At 41.6% G+C, this 18,091-nt stretch overlaps 2 protein-coding genes across 3 annotated transcripts in view; one reads left to right on the forward strand and one right to left on the reverse strand.

Annotated features, from left to right (window-relative positions):
- CTR9 (CTR9 homolog, Paf1/RNA polymerase II complex component) overlaps positions 1-18,091 on the reverse strand; it is a 339,089-nt gene that overhangs the window by 236,240 nt on the left and 84,758 nt on the right. The window lies entirely within an intron of this gene.
- The window catches only part of SBF2 (SET binding factor 2), a 214,480-nt gene continuing 202,009 nt past the window's right edge, over positions 5,621-18,091 (forward strand). The window contains exon 1 of one of the 2 annotated variants that reach the window (XM_081918027.1): positions 5,621-5,811. In XM_081918027.1, the coding sequence (XP_081774153.1) occupies positions 5,757-5,811 (55 nt within the window). In that variant the 5' untranslated portion in view covers positions 5,621-5,756. The remainder of the gene's footprint in view (positions 5,812-18,091) is intronic. The other variant, XM_081918028.1, reaches the window with a different exon arrangement.

An 18,091-nucleotide genomic window follows, 5' to 3' on the forward strand; every position in this document is an offset into this window, starting at 1 on the left:
AACATCCTGGAAATTCTTGGGCACGTAAAAATTCCATTCTGGAGAATGAGCTCAGGGGGGCTACTTTAAAGAGGCCTTTGTTGTCCATATTGCGGTACTGAATAAGCAATGCATCAGCAAAATATTAAAAGCACATTTCTGTGAGCTTCCAATAAGCAAATGACCCAATATGTATATATATTTATAGCTGGTGAGGATTTTAAAGATAGACATTTGTAGCTCACAATCCACCAAATTCTGGGCCATAACAAGGAGAGCAGGGAGTGCATGGGAAGGTTATCTACATTTCATTGCAGAAATGTTGAAATTCTACTATCAGTTTTAATATATGGATTTTATGTTTTTATTGGGTTTAAATTGTTTAACTGTGTGTTAACTGGGATCATCTAAGTGTTGTTTTAACACCCTGACATATTCCTGAAGTATTGTTTCAGAACTCCTACTGTAAAAAATACCCAAACCTCCGAGGATACCTGACTGTCAGTATTCTGAGGGATTCTAATGCATAGGTGAAATTTATTTTTGCTCTATTAAAGGGGCTTAAAGTCTTGTGTCACCCTGGCACAACCATTCTGATTGTTGTTGTTTTTAAGTGGATTTTTTTTTTTTTTGGTAGTCAGAAAACTGAAAGAGAATGCCCTGAAAAGTGTGAGATCATAAAGCAAATAAGCAAATCAGGATGAGTTCAGGATGGATGCGCATTGTTGTATAACTTTCCCTCAAGAAATTCAGGAGTGCTCAGTAAAGACCAGATATAAATACTTGAAAGACCACCTCCTTCCTTACAGATCCTCTTGGGTGCTATGATTGGCAGAGGGTGTTAAATTGCCCTCAGAAGCTTGGGTGGTGACAGCCCAGGAAAGAGCATTCTCTGTGATATCCCCTATGTTGTGAAACTTTCTTTCCACAGAGGTGCATTTGGCATCCTCATTATACAGCTTTTGGTTAATGCTTTATCTTGGTTTTTGACACTTGAGATGTATATCTTATTTCTGTGATTTTAGGTTGTTTTAAACTGCTTTTAATATTGTATAATATTGTGTTTTAATATTTTGTATTTTAGTTGTTGTGGCCCACCCTGGGACCTTGGGGAGTAGGGCGTGTTGTTGTTTAGTCGTTTAGTCGTGTCCGACTCTTCGTGACCCCATGGACCAGAGCACGCCAGGCACTCCTGTCTTAGGGCGGGTAACAAACTATAATCATCAGCAAACCTCCATGCAAGCAAATCAAAATGCTCAGTTAATGGATTATCTGGAGGTACCCTCATTTAAGAAAAGCACGTCTATAAAGCTTCTCAGTCATACATAAAGACTAGCATAATTGCTACTGTTCACTTTCTCCTCCTCACCCCCACCTTCAGCACTAATCTCTTTGCAATGGGCTTGTATTTAAGCTGAAAGACTTTAACATGACTAAAATGGTTTAAGCACAATTAATACATCTTAAGTAGTTTGTGGATGTGGTTGCTTTAGTGCTGTTACTGAAGACGAAACATTCAAGCTGGCCTTCTAGGCATGTGTGGCCTCTAAAAGATAGTTGTGGAGTGATTTAGAAGTGAAAAACTCAACAGGGACTTGTGGCTTCATTGAGATGCATGACATTTATATAGTGATTTCTGTGGCAACTGTGAAAATACCATTTGTTGCTTTAAATTCCAAAAGAGTGTTATGTGCCATATTTATATTTATATCTATAAGCTACAACCTAAAACAATTGAATCCGGCTTACTTTGCATTTATATAGCAGTTAGGTCTTCAAAGGTGTGTCACTGGCCTTCAGCAGAATCATGAATGTCATCTACAGTTAATTCATTCAGTAGTAGTTTTCATTTAAGTTCTATTCAGCCTCACACTTCAGTAGGATTGAACTAGTTCAAGATGACAGCATCTTAAATGGTTTACAGGAAACAAGAGTGCCATGGAGCTCCTTATAGAACATATTGTAACCATCCTGTTCCTTCCTGTTCTGGTGTTAAGCTGAAGTTGTAGTTGTATTAGGAGTGCTGCAGTTAATCAGCTGTTTCCATAAGCCAAGGCCCTCCCCATGTCTCACTTACATATATCCCAAACACCATTCTTATGCTGCATCATTTCATGAAGTGGAGTGAAACATGGGCGTAGCAAGAATTTTTGTTGGGGGGGCAGAACCTCTGCCAGCTATGTATTTTTATTTGGGGGGGTGGGCAGCTGTTCCTCTCCCCCCCTTGGCTACGCCCATGGAGGGAAAATGGGCTGAGATCAAGAGGAACAAAGGAAGTTGCCATATAGCAGGTCAGATCAATGGTCCATCTAACTCAGTATAGTCTGCACTGACTGACAGCAATTCTCCAAGGTTTCAGAGAGGGCTATCTTCCAGCCCGACTTGAAAAAGCTGGGGTTTGAACCTGGGACCTTTCGTATGCAAAGCATGTACTCCACCACTGAGCTATGGCCCTTCCAGGCAGACACTTGGTTCAGTGTTCGAAACTTCCATTGTTATAGGTGCATTTTGCAGCAGGGAATTTCCTTAGTGCGAGCAGTTTCTGAGCTCTGGGCACAGTACTGCACCTAAGATTTCAGATTAAAACTGCAGAGTAGAAGGAAAGGAGGACCTTTTTCTGTCTTCCCACTTTCAGCTACTCTCTGAAGACTAGAGAAGAGACCCTCTTAAGAATGTTACGGGGTGGGCAGAGAAGGAGTAGACCATGTGAAAAATGAACATAATATTTTACCTGCAGTTCATTCATTTTCAGCTTTGTATTCTTGTTATAACAAAGCACGCCTAGACATTTTGTTGTACCCATAACCTAGGTTTAAGGCAGGCTTCCTCAACCTCAGCCCTCCAGATGTTTTTGGCCTACAACTCCCATGATCCCTAGCTAGCAGGACCAGTGGTCAGGGATGATGGGAATTGTAGTCTCAAAGCATCTGGAGGGCGAGGTTGAGGAAGCCTGGTTTAAGGTGTCATTTAGCTCCTAGCTTTCATATCTCAGTTTCTAACACTGACTTGGTTCATATATGGTGTGGGTTTTAACTTACTGAGTATACTGCAACATGCCTAACACAGTTTCAGTTTGAGGGCAGCAGTGGAAATGAAGTGTTAAAATCACATCCAATAGGAGCTCTTCTGCACACCGTTTTCTACGTGCAGAAGTAGCTTTATTATACCTTTTATATTTTGCTCATCCTAGTCTAACAGATTAACAATGGATCTATTCCAGAAGACTTTTCTGCCAGAGTAGTTGGAATTTTTATTGTACTTATTTTTGTGGTAAACTACAAATTGCATAATGCTGACTCACAACTATTTGCACATTTGCTAAGGACAGAATGAAGCCATCAAGTGGTGATTTCCCTCCCTTATGAACGATCTAGGGTTTCAGAATTGCAGCTCATTTCATGACCTGCAAAACGTGTAAAAAGAAGATAAGCCAGGCTGCGGTGTGTCATAATCTCAGTTTATCCAGTGTAGACTTGCATGGCTATATGTGTTGACGGGATAATTTGAATTACATGGGAAGTAAAATACAACACCTCACATTAGACCTTACAACCCTGATGTTCACAAGTGTCAAAGTGCTGAACTAGTGAGAACCATGTTGTGTATGATCTATTTTTTGCATTATTTGGGGTGGTGAAGTTGTTGCAGCTGAAAAGAAGCCACAGCTGTGGGCTCCATGCAGCTGCCATAAGGTATGTGAGTAACTCACAACATGGGCAGGTTCGATTGGGTGGAAAGCCTCCATACCAGTACGAGCAGCTTCCAGGAATGTGCAATGCTGGCATGGAGTTTCCAAACAAAAGAGCATGTCTTCCTAGTGAAACTTGCCAACATTATGACAGCCATATGGATGTGGTTTTCTGAACAATCCCATCATCTGCGGAATATGCCATAGGCCTCTATCACTTGTGCAAAAGTTGAACCTTGCTCAGCTCCCATCACAGTATTGTTCTGGTTGCCACTTTGGGAACATAAATTAAACATGGAGTGGTCTTTACTGACCACATTTACGTATCAGAGCACACTCTAAATGATTTTGTTGCACCAACATTACCCTCCCTTACAAGCTTTTTAAAGTAAATTCCCTAGAAATCACTAAATCTGTAATCTTAAACTCATTGTCTAGGCAGTAAATTCAGAATAAACTCGATTTAAATTGTCCCGAAAAACTACAGAGTGCATCTAGAATTGAAACACTAAACAGATTCATTAACAGCACAAGCCTGTGCATGTCTACTTAAAAGTAAGGGGTACTGAATTCAATAGTGTTTGCTTTCAGGTAAGTGTATATAGGATTGCAGCTCCAAACTGTAACCATGCGATACTTGCTTGTGAGGAAGTCCATGGATTCTGTAGCGTTCAATAATGTAATCTCACATGGGGTTGAATCTAGACTTGGCCATATTTTTTGAGTAGACTCATTGATTTCAATGGGTCATGTCTGGCTCCAACCCAGTGTTTGGCTTCATATCCTCTATATTCATGTCCATCCTTCAAGAACAGAAACACTGAAGTCATTTGGCTTACTCCTCAGTTATTGTGTTTTAGTGCTATTTTAAAACACCCTTTTAAATTGCTCTTAATTAAAACCTAATGCAAGTCTGGAAATGATTTCAGTAGGCTTAAATGTACTAACTCTGCATAGGATTAGGCTGCTACTTGAGAGTAAATAACTTTTGAGTAACCTTCAGGATCATGCAGTCAGTAAAGATAATGGGTGCGATATGGCAAAAAAATAAAATAAAAATAAAAATTCCAAGAGTTACAAATGGGGTTTGGACCAAGATCACCCCTGCCTTTTTGATGATTTTTCCCCACGGAGAAATGAAACTGAGAAGACATTTCTCCAAACTTGGCTAGGCAGAAGCGAAACCGTGAACATGTCATTTCAAAACATGTCTACGAGAAACGGTAGCCGGAGGACACCCAAATGCAGGGTGGCTGGAACGCAGTTTACAATCTACTTCACGGAAATGAATGGGTTCGGAAACCTAACGCAAGCAATTTAAAGCTGCCCTTCACACATGCGCACAGTCAGCAGACAGTGGCTCCGAACAGCAGGAGCAAAAAAGGCCTTCGGGTGAGCCCTAAGCACTTTGCAAGCGGAAGCGAAGTCTGCCCGAAAGCCTGCGGGACACACTTTCGCCGGAGATTTCGCGAATCTCGGGGGAGGGGGGAGCGGCTCGAAAGCTCCGCCGCCCTCAGTTTCCCCGCGCCCTGTATTAATTTGAATTTCCAAAACAGGAAGGAAGCGCCGGGCTAAGGCTTGGGCTGAGCTTTATGCCTCAGGGCGCCATCCGTCCTGCGGCTTTTACAGGCGACGGGTCCATCATGCACCCGAGTCGCTGCATGCAGAGCGCCACACGCAAACGTGCACCCAGCTGCAAACCACTACAATAGTGAGGGGGAGGGAGGGAAACGCCCTCCCCCCCGTCCGCCTCCCCCCCCAGACCTTCCCTTCTTCTGACCCCACTGAGCGTGGGCTGCAGCCGCCCGGCAGCGGCGCGTGGTGTTTGTAAACCCCGCAAACGCCCGCCCTGCCCCCGCGAGGTCGTAGTACAGCAGCGGCGTTGCGGCGGTTGGGAGTTGGGGGGGGGGGTTGGGAACGCGCGCAGGCGCACTGCGAGCCTGGGCGTCCAACATGGCTGAGGTGCTGCTCCTTCTTCTTGTGCAGCAGCTGCAGGCGCCGCGGGGAGGATGCTGAGTTTCCCGGGCGCGGCGGCGGTGTCAGCGGCGGCGGCGGGGCTCGCGGGGCCCGAGGCAGGCTCTCTTCAGCCATGGCCAGGCTGGCAGATTATTTCATTGTGGTGGGCTACGACCACGAGAAGACAGGTAGGTGTGGCTGTTGGCGGTGGTGGGGTCGGCGGGGAGGGGAGGGACATGGCTTCCTTGTACACCGGGGCTGGGGAGACGGGGGACTGAGGTGGGAAGGTTGGAGAGGATTAATAAATTCGTGGACGGAAGCGGGGTGGCGGTTAAAGGGCGGTTGGGGGGGGCACATCATGGGAGAGCGTTGCATTTCCTCTCACGAGGTTCAGGGTTGGCAGGAGAGAGCGGGTGTGTGTGCATGTAATTTCCCCCTCACAGGAACTGGTGGAGGGAACAGCGTGACTGGGCAGCTGACACGTAGGGATTGTTGAGGGACAACGGCGGGGCTCGTGTCTCCCTTCCCCTTTCTGAAAAGTAGGGACCCCCCAAACACGTGGGGATGTGAATACACGTGAACGGCCAGCGTGCCATTGCTTTCCTGTGGCGAAGGTGGGCAAGTTGGCTCCACAGCAGCATCTTCCAGCCTGGTGGTGTGGCTGCAATGAAACCGTGAAAACATCAGCAGTGTCTTCCCTTCTCGTTAGTTTATTATATCGCTCCTGGCGCATCCTGAGTGTGTATTCGATGACGCAAGGAAAGGGGGGGGTGGGAGGAAGGGAGGCCCGGAGAGAGGATTCCCGCCCCCCAGGACTGTGAGAAGGGAAGTAAGGGGAGGGGATGTGAAGTCTCGTTACAGTGTGTGCAGTACATGAATGTGCGTAGTGTGTCGTGCATCCGTCGGCAAGTTTAGTTGCTGACATTTGTTGTTTCCGTGTGAGAGGACGTTGTAATTGTTTGCATAAGGGAAAATCAAGCAAATTTCAATAATAAGTAGAGGCATGAACAATAGGCACTATTCACCACAAAGATTATAACCGGGTGATTAATTCCTTGAGTTTGAGTCTGAAAAAATAAGTGAGTTTATGTGTACAATACTTTGGTCACATTTCCCTTAGGTTATTCCTAAAATAATGAATTATTCAGCTGGTGTCTGCAACCGTGCAATTCTAACCATGTATACTTAGACATATGCGCTATTGAATTCACTGGGGCTTACACCCAAGTAGGTGAAATTAGCACTGTAGCCTTGGCTTTGCTGGGGACTGGTATTGATTTAATTGTAAGAAGGTGTAATGTGCAAATCCTTTAAATTTCTGTGTTATGTGTCTCTCCCATTTTCTGATGTCATCTTTGCAGGGGGACCAAAAGTCCATAATCCTGATAACAGTTTCCTCATTTCTCCTTTTTGTTAACTATGTGGGAAGCAAAGCATATGGTTTCTGGTGAATTCTCACAGGTGTTTCTGTATCAGAGTGTGTTGAATCTATCTAGTTGTTAGTAGGATAACACACAGTATTTCTATAAAGTGGGGTGGGCAAACCACTAGAACTTTGAATATCATGGGATACGAAACGTATACAGTGGTACCTCGGGTTACATACGCTTCTGGTTACAGACTCCACTAACCCAGAAATAGTACCTCGGGTTAAGAACTTTGCTTCAGGTTGAGAACAGAAATTGTGCAGTGGCGGCGCAGTGGCAGCAGCAGGCCCCATTAGCTAAAGTGGTGCTTCAGATTACGAACAGTTTCAGGTTAAGAACAGACCTCCAGAACGAATTAAGTTCTTAACCGGAGGTACCATTGTACTGTAATGTGCAGAATATTTATAAAAACGTTTTCAACACATTTAAATGTAGATGCGTATAGTATTGACCTATACCTAAGCAGCTACATGGAGTTGCATTTCAGGGAATATTTTATGTTGATCCTTTAATCATCTGCTGTCATTAAGCAGGATTTTAAAGGGCTGAATTCTCTTTAATACATTCGTGTGCCAGTGCCTGGGAAAATCCTATTTGTTTGTCTTGACACCTCTTCCTTAGGCTTCTTCAAACTATTAGTGTGCTGTCTCTTCAGTTTTGTAATCATGTAAATAAAGATGATATGTTTCCTGCATTTACAATAAAAATATAATCCTTAAACTGCAATTCTGTGCATGCTTATAGAAATCCTGTTGAACTCACTAACCCTTGCATCACATTAAGGTTGGGCTGTTATGTATCTTTATATTACAGACAACATAATTTACATATTTATTATAACAATATCAGACCTGAAAATACTTAGAAACTTGTTCAGCCTTATATTCTTGAACACTGTAGTGGTATTGGTCATGCTGAAAACAAAACTCTCACATAAGGTTGTTTACAACATTTGATTAGAGTGTTTCCATAAGACACTTGTCATGTTTTCTAATTATCTATACAAATAACAGGGCTTGATGAATTATGCAAAATATAAAGCAAGCCATTAAATGAAAGGTTTCTTAAGTCCTGTCACTGGTTGGTTCCTTCTGTAAACAAGTATGACCAATATAATTTTTATAAAATCTTGATGCAGTTGATGCCTATGTTATATGAAATAAACTCTCAGGCGCATAATAGTTTTGAGGCAAAAGTGTCTTCAATAGTTCTCTTAACCTTTACGAAAACAAGCTATTCCTTCCACTGGGTTGGTATTTTTTCCCCTTTAGTAATTCAAACTATTTGGTAAAGAACTTTCCCTGGAAGAATAAATATGCACTGTCTATTCTGAATTCCTTTATCCCACGTACTGTCCCACAGTGCAAAGAGAATTGCCCTTTTTGAGTCACATTCTAGTATTGTGCTGCTTGTTATTCACATGTATTGGTATACTATATCACTATGGGGCTAACACTGATATTTGCTCCAGATCCATATTTAACATTACATTCCTATGTAAAAGGACTGAGCAAGATAAATTTAAACCACTAGCAGCTGTATCCTAAACATTTATGCTTGCATCACTGCCTGTGATGTGAGTGTGATCTTACATATTCAGTATTGTTGTGTCACAGGTAGTATCAACAGCTATCTTAGACACAAGTTCACTGATGTCCCAAATCTTGCTGTTGGTAAATTTACATATCATTGTTCAGGCAGGCAGCTGTGACAGTTTCTGAATTGGGTCAAGCACAACAAGCTTCTTTCTAGTTTGAACCACATTGCTGTGACCTAATGATAAACTGAGCAGAAGACAACACTTCAGGAACCCCACATAGATCTTGGACTCATCTTAAGACACAGAAATTCCACCTGAGGTCTCTTCTTTTTTCTGAGTTTATAAACATCACTTCCTACATGTTTCTATATGTTTCTTTGGGAATGAGCCATGAAAGCTAAAAACTTGTTTACCAATACAGTGGTACCTCAAACGTAATCCGTTCAGAAAGACCGTTCGACTTCCTAGACATTCGAGTTCCGAGGCACGGCTTCCGATTGGCTGACAGCTAGGTTTTTGCACAGAAGCCGCATTGGACGTTCGTGTTCCATGGAGTGTTCGGAAACCGGAACACTTCCGGCTTTTTTGCATTTGGGAGTTGAAATATTCGAGAATGGAGCCGTTCAAGCTCTGAGGTACCACTGTAGTTCTAAAAGCCAAGCAACTGAATATTTACCAGGAGAACATTGTGGTTCTCTCTTTCACTGAACCAGTAGCTCTGTGCTAGGGTTGATACTGAGCTCAGCCAGCCACTTTTGCTTTGTATTGGCAGCAGATCTCCAGGGTGTTGGGCAAACACAGATCTTTCACAGGCCTCCTTTTGAAACTATTATAGCAGGGAATGCCAGGGATTGAACTCCAGATCTTGTGTATACCATGCATGTAACTCTAGCACTGAGATATGAGTTGTTTACAAAATATGCAAATGAAGTACTTCATGAAAGTGTTCATTAGATACACCTGAAAAGACATATTTTCACAAGATTTAAGAAGATTTTGTAGAAAGCTATGTAAGACTACATTGCTGTCTTGCCATTTTTTGACAATGTATTCTCAGAGACTCTTCTCTTCTACTTGCATGTATTTGCCAAGCAATATTAATTTTACTTTCACTCAGCCATATCTCTATTAGTATATAACTTGCTCTGTCTTCATTGACATTCTGGTGGAATGAAGAATTGCTGTGGAATTGTACTATGGTTTAAAACTTTAAGTAATGTGGTTGGGAAATGGGCACAATGAATACACATCTAAGTGGTGCAATATGACATATTTCCCTTCTAACATGGCTTTTGAAGTGCTTGGCAACAAGAATTCCCATGTAAATTGGTTTGCCTACTGGAATGTGAATAAGACTTGAAGGAAGTGCGCAGATGTTTTTTGAGATGAAACAAGGACATGAGAATGTAACCCTCCCCCCGCCACACACACTTTTTTCTGCACTTGCTTGTATGAATTATTGACCACATTTGCCTTTAGGATTTTATATGTGGCCTTATTCAGGATGATGAGCCACTGCCAAGGCCCCCCTACAGAGGAATACAGATAAGTCCTTATGGCTTACATTCTGCCTTACACAGATCTGTATAATAAAACTAATGAAATAATGAGCTTTCGTGTGCATGCACAGAAGTGTGCATGCACACGAAAGCTCATACCTAGAACTAACTTAGTTGGTCTTTAAGGTGCTACTGGAAGGAATTTTTTTTGTTTTGACTATGGCAGACCAACACGGCTACCTATCTGTAATTGAAATAATGAGTGAGGCTGCAGTCCTAACCTCACATACCTGGGAGTAAGCCCCATTCAATTCAGTAGCCTGGGTAGATGTGACCATGGTTGTGCTAAACAGCAGTCATTAAGAAGTAAGCTGTTAGAAGCAATGTGCCTTTGTTTGTAAGGAAACAAACATAATATTTACTTTGGGCATAAAGTTTTGTGCTGCTACATGGTCCATATGAAGGTACAAGCAGGAACAGTCAACAGTCAATCTTCAAGGAATGGCATAGTCACATAAGAGGAGATGGTCCTTCAAGTAACTCAATCACAAGCTGCTTAGGACTTTGGAAGTAATAACCAACACATTGTGTTTGCTTCGGCAGCACGTATACTAAAATAGGAACAATAACCAGCACCTTGAATTGCACTTAGAAACAGACTGGGAGCCAGTGCAGTTGCTACAGTAAAGGGATCATGTGATGCCAGCAACTTGCCTCAGCCAAGATTTTAGCTATCAAGTTTTTATGTTCCAGGTGTGATGTAGTTGTGCACATGCCTTTTGGTGGGGAATATTTTTTTAATCTGAAGAACTAAAGAGAGCAATGTGTGCCAAACCACCATAATACATTTCTTCAGTAAATGTGAATGTGCTGCATAAGATAACCGTTTTCAGCTGTTAATGGAAAAGTTTTAAAAGTTGTCACAATGCTGAAATTGTCTTTGAAAGTAATTTCTTTGTCTTTTCCTTAATGCACATAGCTTCAGCAAACTGTAGCAGAGTGCCAGTATTCCATTTGTTAGTGCTCTGTCTGGAAAAAGTAAGATAAATGGATTTCCTATTGGAAAGAAATCTCCATATAGTGGGTGAAAGCCACCATGTTTAATATATATACTTTACATAGACATTTGAACTCTGAATTGCTAAAGCATGCTCATCATAAATACATTGAATATATATACTACCTTCAAAACACGCTCTAACACTTGTAATGCTGCCTTTAAAAGTATTTCAGTGAGAACGGAGGCAAGCAAAATGTGTCCTTCCTAACAGGAAATATTTCTCATAGCCATTTAAGTTTTTAAAAGAAATGCCCAGAAGGGACACACATTTTTGTTAGCTATACTCCGGAAACGCATTTAACTTGTCCCAAGATGTGAGGACAGTGAGGCCCTTCAGTATAAGGCAAATAATGAACTTTTATATCATTAGAGCTATTTTGAGCTAAAACTCATGGAGAAAACAATTGTGCTCTCTATTGCCATTCTTGAATGAAACACTGCATTTTGTGCATAATTGGATGCAGCTTTGTTTAGCAATAGTGACCAGTGGCCAATACATAGATGTGAATCTTGCATAACATGAGCTGGCTGCAGTAATAAGCCTATCTCAATAGAAATGATGGCAACTTAAGTCAGGGCTAGCCAGTGTGGTGACAACACTCATCACTGACCATCACTGATCAGCCCATACTGGTAGGGGCTGATGGGAGCTGTAGCCCACAGCATTTTCTACATGTGATGTAAGATTCTGACTTCTACTGGATGAGACATGCAGCAACATTCTAATAAAAAATAGGAAATTCTACTTGTCCCTTTATTCACTGCTGTGAATCTAAAACATCAGTATATTACTAACCTTTATGGCAATTCCAGCTTCTCAGAATTCTAAAACCATCAGAAAATGTGACAGTAGGCCCAGGCAAATATTCAGTTCCTGTTTGAAAGTATTATACTAGAACATGTAGCAGATGTTATGATGGAATCAAAGAAAATCCTTCCCACAAAAACCTGCATTTTTCAGACACTTCTCCTTTTTGGTGATATAAAAGTTTCTGCACTACCAGGAAATATTAACATACAGTGGCACCTTGTTCTGGCAGTCTGTTCTTAACCTGAAGCCGTTCCTAACTCGAGACACGCTTTCACTAATGGGGCCTTCCACTGCCTCCGCGCCACCGGTGCGTGACTTCCGCTGGCATCCCGGGGCAAAGTTCACTACCAGGAGCACCTGTTTCGGGTTAGCGGAGCTTGTTACCCGAAGCGTTCATAAGGAGGACAGTACGTAACCTGAGGTTCCACTGTACACTTTAAAGTTGCCCGCTTGGTAGTCATATTGTATAGTTATGTAAGCTCTATGGATAGTTGAACACTACTGCCTTATACAACGTAGTTACTGAATAAATGCATTATGACAGCTTGGTTCATGTTACCCTCTCTTAGTTTTCCAGTCATCTCAATGCATCTGCTATAACAATTGTAATATTTCAATAGGTGTGTTTGAACTAGATTTCTGTGGATTCAGAGACTTGTTTTCAAAGCTTCTTAAACACCTCCATTTTCCTGTATAAATGTGGTGATATAGCTGTACAAGCAACTCCCCATTTACGCATGCGCTATTTGCGGGCGACTGTGCACATTCGCAGTGCCAGGAACCTGGAAATGGGGAGCACACTGGAGAGTCCTTCTGGCTTATGAAGAGACTCTCTCCATAACCAAAAGAAGATGTCCTCTTTGGGCTGTAGGGAGGGTCTCCTTACGAGCTGGAGGCCCAGCAGGGCTTTGTTAAGGCCTTCCTGCCTAACAGCTGACCTGCAGGGTAGCATAGCAGTAGCTTCTTCTTTGCGCACCAGCTGTGCAAGATTCGCTCAGCTGATGTGCAGGGAAGAAGCTTCTCCACGCGTCAGCTGTGCAAGCCCCACTGCCCCTCCAGGGTGCTCCCAAAATACATGATTCCGGTTAAACGGGAGGCCAGGAATGTACTCCCTGCGTAAATTGTGAGTTGCCTGTAGTTTCCAAACCCTACTAGTGTAGTTCAAATTTCAGTGAGCATGATAAAGTTCCAGGATATTTTATTATAGTTTATTATTTGCTTTTTGCAAGAAACATACTTCCTATATTTCAATTTATAAAGGGAGAATTAGTGTTTTTTGTTCTGAGCCATAGTGCTGCTTCACCAAAAATTTCCCTGCTGACATATATGGTGAATGGCATAAACGTGATAAATGGTATAAGCTAAGTGTCCAATAAATATTCATTGCTAAATACAATATACGATCAATACAGATTTGTAAACCAGATGAACATTTATGCTAATCAACTATTTATATAGTTTCACATCTTGTGAAATGCTCCTGAAAAAGAGCCCTCAGGCTCTTGGTTGCATTACCTCCCCGTAACCATAACTGCTGTGGAAGGTTGCAAGGTTCCTCATGTTACTGTCTCTGTTACCTACTTTTAATTCTATTGCTCTGAGCTTGGCTCTCCATCTGAACTTTGCTCCCTTCCCTATCTGATACATTTCTCACGGATAGTTTCGACAGTGTAGGTTATTTTCTCCTCTCATCAAGCTTGGATTTGGGTGTGACTATAGGAGTGCCATGTCAATGGTTACAAAGGGAAATGTCAAATGCAAATGTTACTGCCTCTGGGAGCAGTGTTATAGTCTTTGGGATGTCTTAAACAACCATGTGTACTCAACTGCTGAAAATCTGTGATTCTTTTACATCTCTTTGTTTTTCAGATCAAGTTCTGTTTTCAAATTGCTTTATAAGGAACGCATACACAGGCTTAATTTCATGCAATCTGTTGATAGTATAACAGAACGTGTATTCATATCGTATTTTGTTCTGTTCTAGGTGTAGTCTTGGGACGCGGGTGGCGCTGTGGGTAAAACCTCAGCGCCTAGGACTTGTGATCCTATGGTCAGCGGTTCGAATCCCCGCAGCGGGGTGCGCTCCCATTGCTCGGTGCCAGCGCCTGCCAACCTAGCAGTTTGAAAGCACCCCCGGGTGCAAGTAGATAAATAGGGACCGCTTACTAGCGGGAAGGTAAACGGCGTTTCCGTGTCCTGCGATGGCTCGCCAGATGCAGCTTGTCACGCTGGCCACGTGACCCAGAAGTGTCTGTGGACAGCGCTGGCTCCCAGCCTGTAGAATGAGATGAGCGCACAACCCTAGAGTCTGTCAAGACTGGCCCGTATGGGCAGGGGTACCTTTACCTTTACCTAGGTGTAGTCTTGCATTCTGTTTTTCCTTGTTGAACAAGGGGCCATCTTTGTGTTTTGCACAAAGTGGCAGTGAATTAGGTGGCAAATATACTGACTCAATAGGTGCTGAAAATCCTTTGCATGCAAAGTATGAGTTACCCAGAAGCATATTAAAATATGTTTGTGGAAATAATGTAAGAAGCAAAGTTAATGGTATCTGAATGCTCTTCCATAAAAGCATGTTTGTGGAAATAGCATTAAAATAAATACATTTTATTTATTTGGAGCATTTGTATCTTTTTCAGCTGAAAAGGCTCCCAGAGTGGCTTAATATCAATCAAAACTTAATGGTCTCTGCCTACAGGCTTACAATCTAAAAGACGTAACACAAAAAGAAAAAGTACTGGAGAGGGATGAGGGAAGAAGGAAACTGAGGCACCAATTCTTAAAGTTAAATAGTAGCTACTATTATTATGATTAGCTGGCCTGGATGCTGCTCCTTTGTCATGTTTCCCAGAGAGCCACTATTTAAGTCTCTGAAGGCTGCTGTCCAGTTTTAGCTTCCTCCAGCTAAAAAATCTGACTCATTATACCATTTAAACTGCAAAACTGGCTCCAAAGTCCATATATCATCACCACCATCATCATCTAATATTTGCTACTCATCTGACTGCCCACTCTGAGCAGCTGCCAACAAATTAAAACACAATAAGACATCAAACATTAAAAGCTTCCCTATACAGGGCTGCCTTCATATGACTTCTGAAGTTGGAAGGTGTTACTTTCTGAAGACCAGAGAGAATTCCAAGCATCAGGAAAACATGCACAGGAATTCAAGAACATTCAATGAGATTTTGTTAAAGTATGTGGTAACTTATCAGTTGCCCATTTACTATGAACAAGATGGCTACACTTGCAGCAATATTTAGTGCCAAAGACCTTTTCTCTTCCCCATTCCCGTGTGTTGAGATCCTGCTTCATTGTATCTGGGTCTTGTCCACAGACTCTTGAAACCACGGATATGATACAGTAAGGTGAGGCCAGCATCTTAGCTAACAGCAGTTTTCTTGAGTAGAATGAAGATCCACCAAGCCACACACTAGAGTCTCTTTGAGGTTGCTTTGAAGGGAACTTGATTCCAATGCTGCTTGGGGGAGACAACCCCCCCCTTTTGATCTCCCCGTATGGATTACTGCTGGGGAGGAGAGCTTTGCAGGCTTGAGATAGCAAGTCTAAAACATTATTTCCCCAAAGCATGCCTCTAGATGTTTCAACTATTAACTCCCACACCATGATTACTGTGTCCAGTTCTGGGCACCGCGATTTAAGAAGGATATTGAAAAGCTGAAACGTGTAAGGAGGAGGGTAATGACAAAGGGTCTAGAAACCAGGCCTTATGAGGAACAGTAGAGGGAATTGGGTATGTTTAGCCTTGTAAAAAGGAGACTGAGAGGAGATATGATAGCCATTTTCAAATATCTAAAATGGCTGTCACATGGAGGATGGAGCAAGGTTGTTTTCTCCTGCTCTGGAGGCTAGGACCTGAACCAATGGATTGAAGTTATAAGAAAGGGGATTCCAACTTAAACATCAGAATGAACATTGTTGACTATAAGAGCTGTTTGACAATGGAATAGAGGCGGTGGACTCTCCTTTTTTGCTGGTATTTATGCAGAGGTTGGATGACTATATAGTGGTACCTCAGGTTACAGATGCTTCAAGTTACAGACTCCGCTAACCTAGAAATAGTACCTCGGGTTAAGAACTTTGCTTCAGGATGAGAACAGAAAAACAAAGTTGGCACATTAATTTCATTTCAGTGTTATCAGTGAACGAGAAGCAAACTTCATGTTACTGTACAAAGCTGGTTGAAGTGGAAAAATCTTTTCATGTTAAATGCTTCCTCATCACCCAGTGTACAATTAGTTTGCTTATAGGTTCTCCTTTGTCATTCATCCAAAAAGTCTGATGACGTTTGGAACAAATTGATGCTATGTTTGATAAACATACTTTTAGCATTGACTTGGGAACTAAATTGATTCAGCTTCAGTTGTATAAATCCTCAAGACAGTTTAAACAGCTGGCATGCCATCTGACTGAAATAAATATGAAATGCTTTACAGATAGTTTAAACTTTCATACAACTCATCAAGCTTCATGTTAATTTTCTTTGTACAGTCAGTAGGGGCTGATGGTGAAATCCCCCCACCCCACTTATTAAGCACTTTAAGGCAGCTGACACAACTTCAAGCAATTTGTCCTGAACAAACAACACTCAAAAGTGTGAATGTGGGTAGAGACATGACACAAGCCCTGCCCACAATGTGTAAAATGTGACAGGCAGTGCTTAGGTGGTATTGCATGGATAATGGAACTGAGACTAAAGGACTAAAGCACAAGGAATGTCTGCATTAGTGGCTTTGTGATGGATGTTGAACAATCAAATTTATACAGTAGAAGTGTTAATCTACGGCAGTCTTTCTGGCATTCATTAAACACCCAATATCCTCATGCCCTTCATATGCATCCCTTGCTTTCTGACATTCCCCATGTCACACAGGTTTGCAGGGGACTTCATTACACAGTTGCTTGAACATCAGTAGAACTTTCCATGTGAACAGGAAACTTGATAAAGCAGGGTCCCATATTATATGGAACCTACATCTAAGGGGTGACTAAAATAGTTTTGAGACAAGAAGGTCAGATCTTATGGATGTTTACTCAACGTCTCCTGGTTTCATTATGACTTACTGCTAAGTGTGTATAAAACTGCAGCCAAGATATCTAACCATAAGTTTCCATGAATCATGGAAGTGTAGCTTATGACAGTAGTAGAAGCCATGAGCAGAAAAATTGTGATTAAACTGAGTTGCTGTCTGCCGATTCCCCTTCTTATGGTTCACTACTAATTATATAGCACTGCTGTTCTTAACAGACTGCCCATTGTGCCCATTAGTAAATTCAGCAACAAAAATGAGCCACTAGATAACTGAACATAGTATCATGACTCCTCCAAATAGCAACAATCGTTATCAAGTGTCCATAGGTCATGTAAATCTACATAATTACTGGAAGTGCTTTGTTCTCCAGGTTTATATAATCACTCCAGACAAAATATTTATCCCAGGAAGGCATATATTTACATTAAAATGTTAGTTTTATCTCTCTCTTCATGAGAACATCCTTTCTTTTTGGGAGAGGTGGCAAGAAGGTGATAGTATGTGTTAGAAACATTGAGTATCCAAGTTAGCTTATTGTTCAGGTGCGTTTGTGCAGCTGTAGCATTGAGAGAGAGAAATCATAATGTTTTGTATGATCAAAATATTATGAAAATTTTTATCTTGATACTGCAGGACACCCACAAATTCCAGATGGTCAATACTCTAGTTACTGATGAGCTGTCAGTGGGTACTGATAATATTTTGCCACCTGTTTGGTTCTGGGAAGACCTGGGAGTTTTGTTCTTAAATCACATGCTTTCAGTGTAACATCTCATTATGACAGTAATGTCTTCCACAACTATTTAGGATGTTCAGTATGTGACTGTAACTCACTCCTTCATAGCATATTTTCATTTTAAAATACTTTTGCATTTAACTTTCTTAAATAATACATAGAGGAGTTTTTTTTTGGTATTAGAATTAGCATTTTTAGGCTGCACCTAACACACCTAACACTAAAATATAAAAAGTATAAAATAATGTACAACTAAGCAATAAACTATCATAAAAATGGTGTGTGTGTTTATGTATGTATAAATGTTTCATATATAGTATATAAAGCATAATCCATATCAT

The sequence above is a fragment of the Podarcis melisellensis genome, assembly GCF_964234715.1.
Source record: "Podarcis melisellensis genome assembly, chromosome: 1".
NCBI classification, from domain to species: domain Eukaryota; kingdom Metazoa; phylum Chordata; class Lepidosauria; order Squamata; family Lacertidae; genus Podarcis; species Podarcis melisellensis.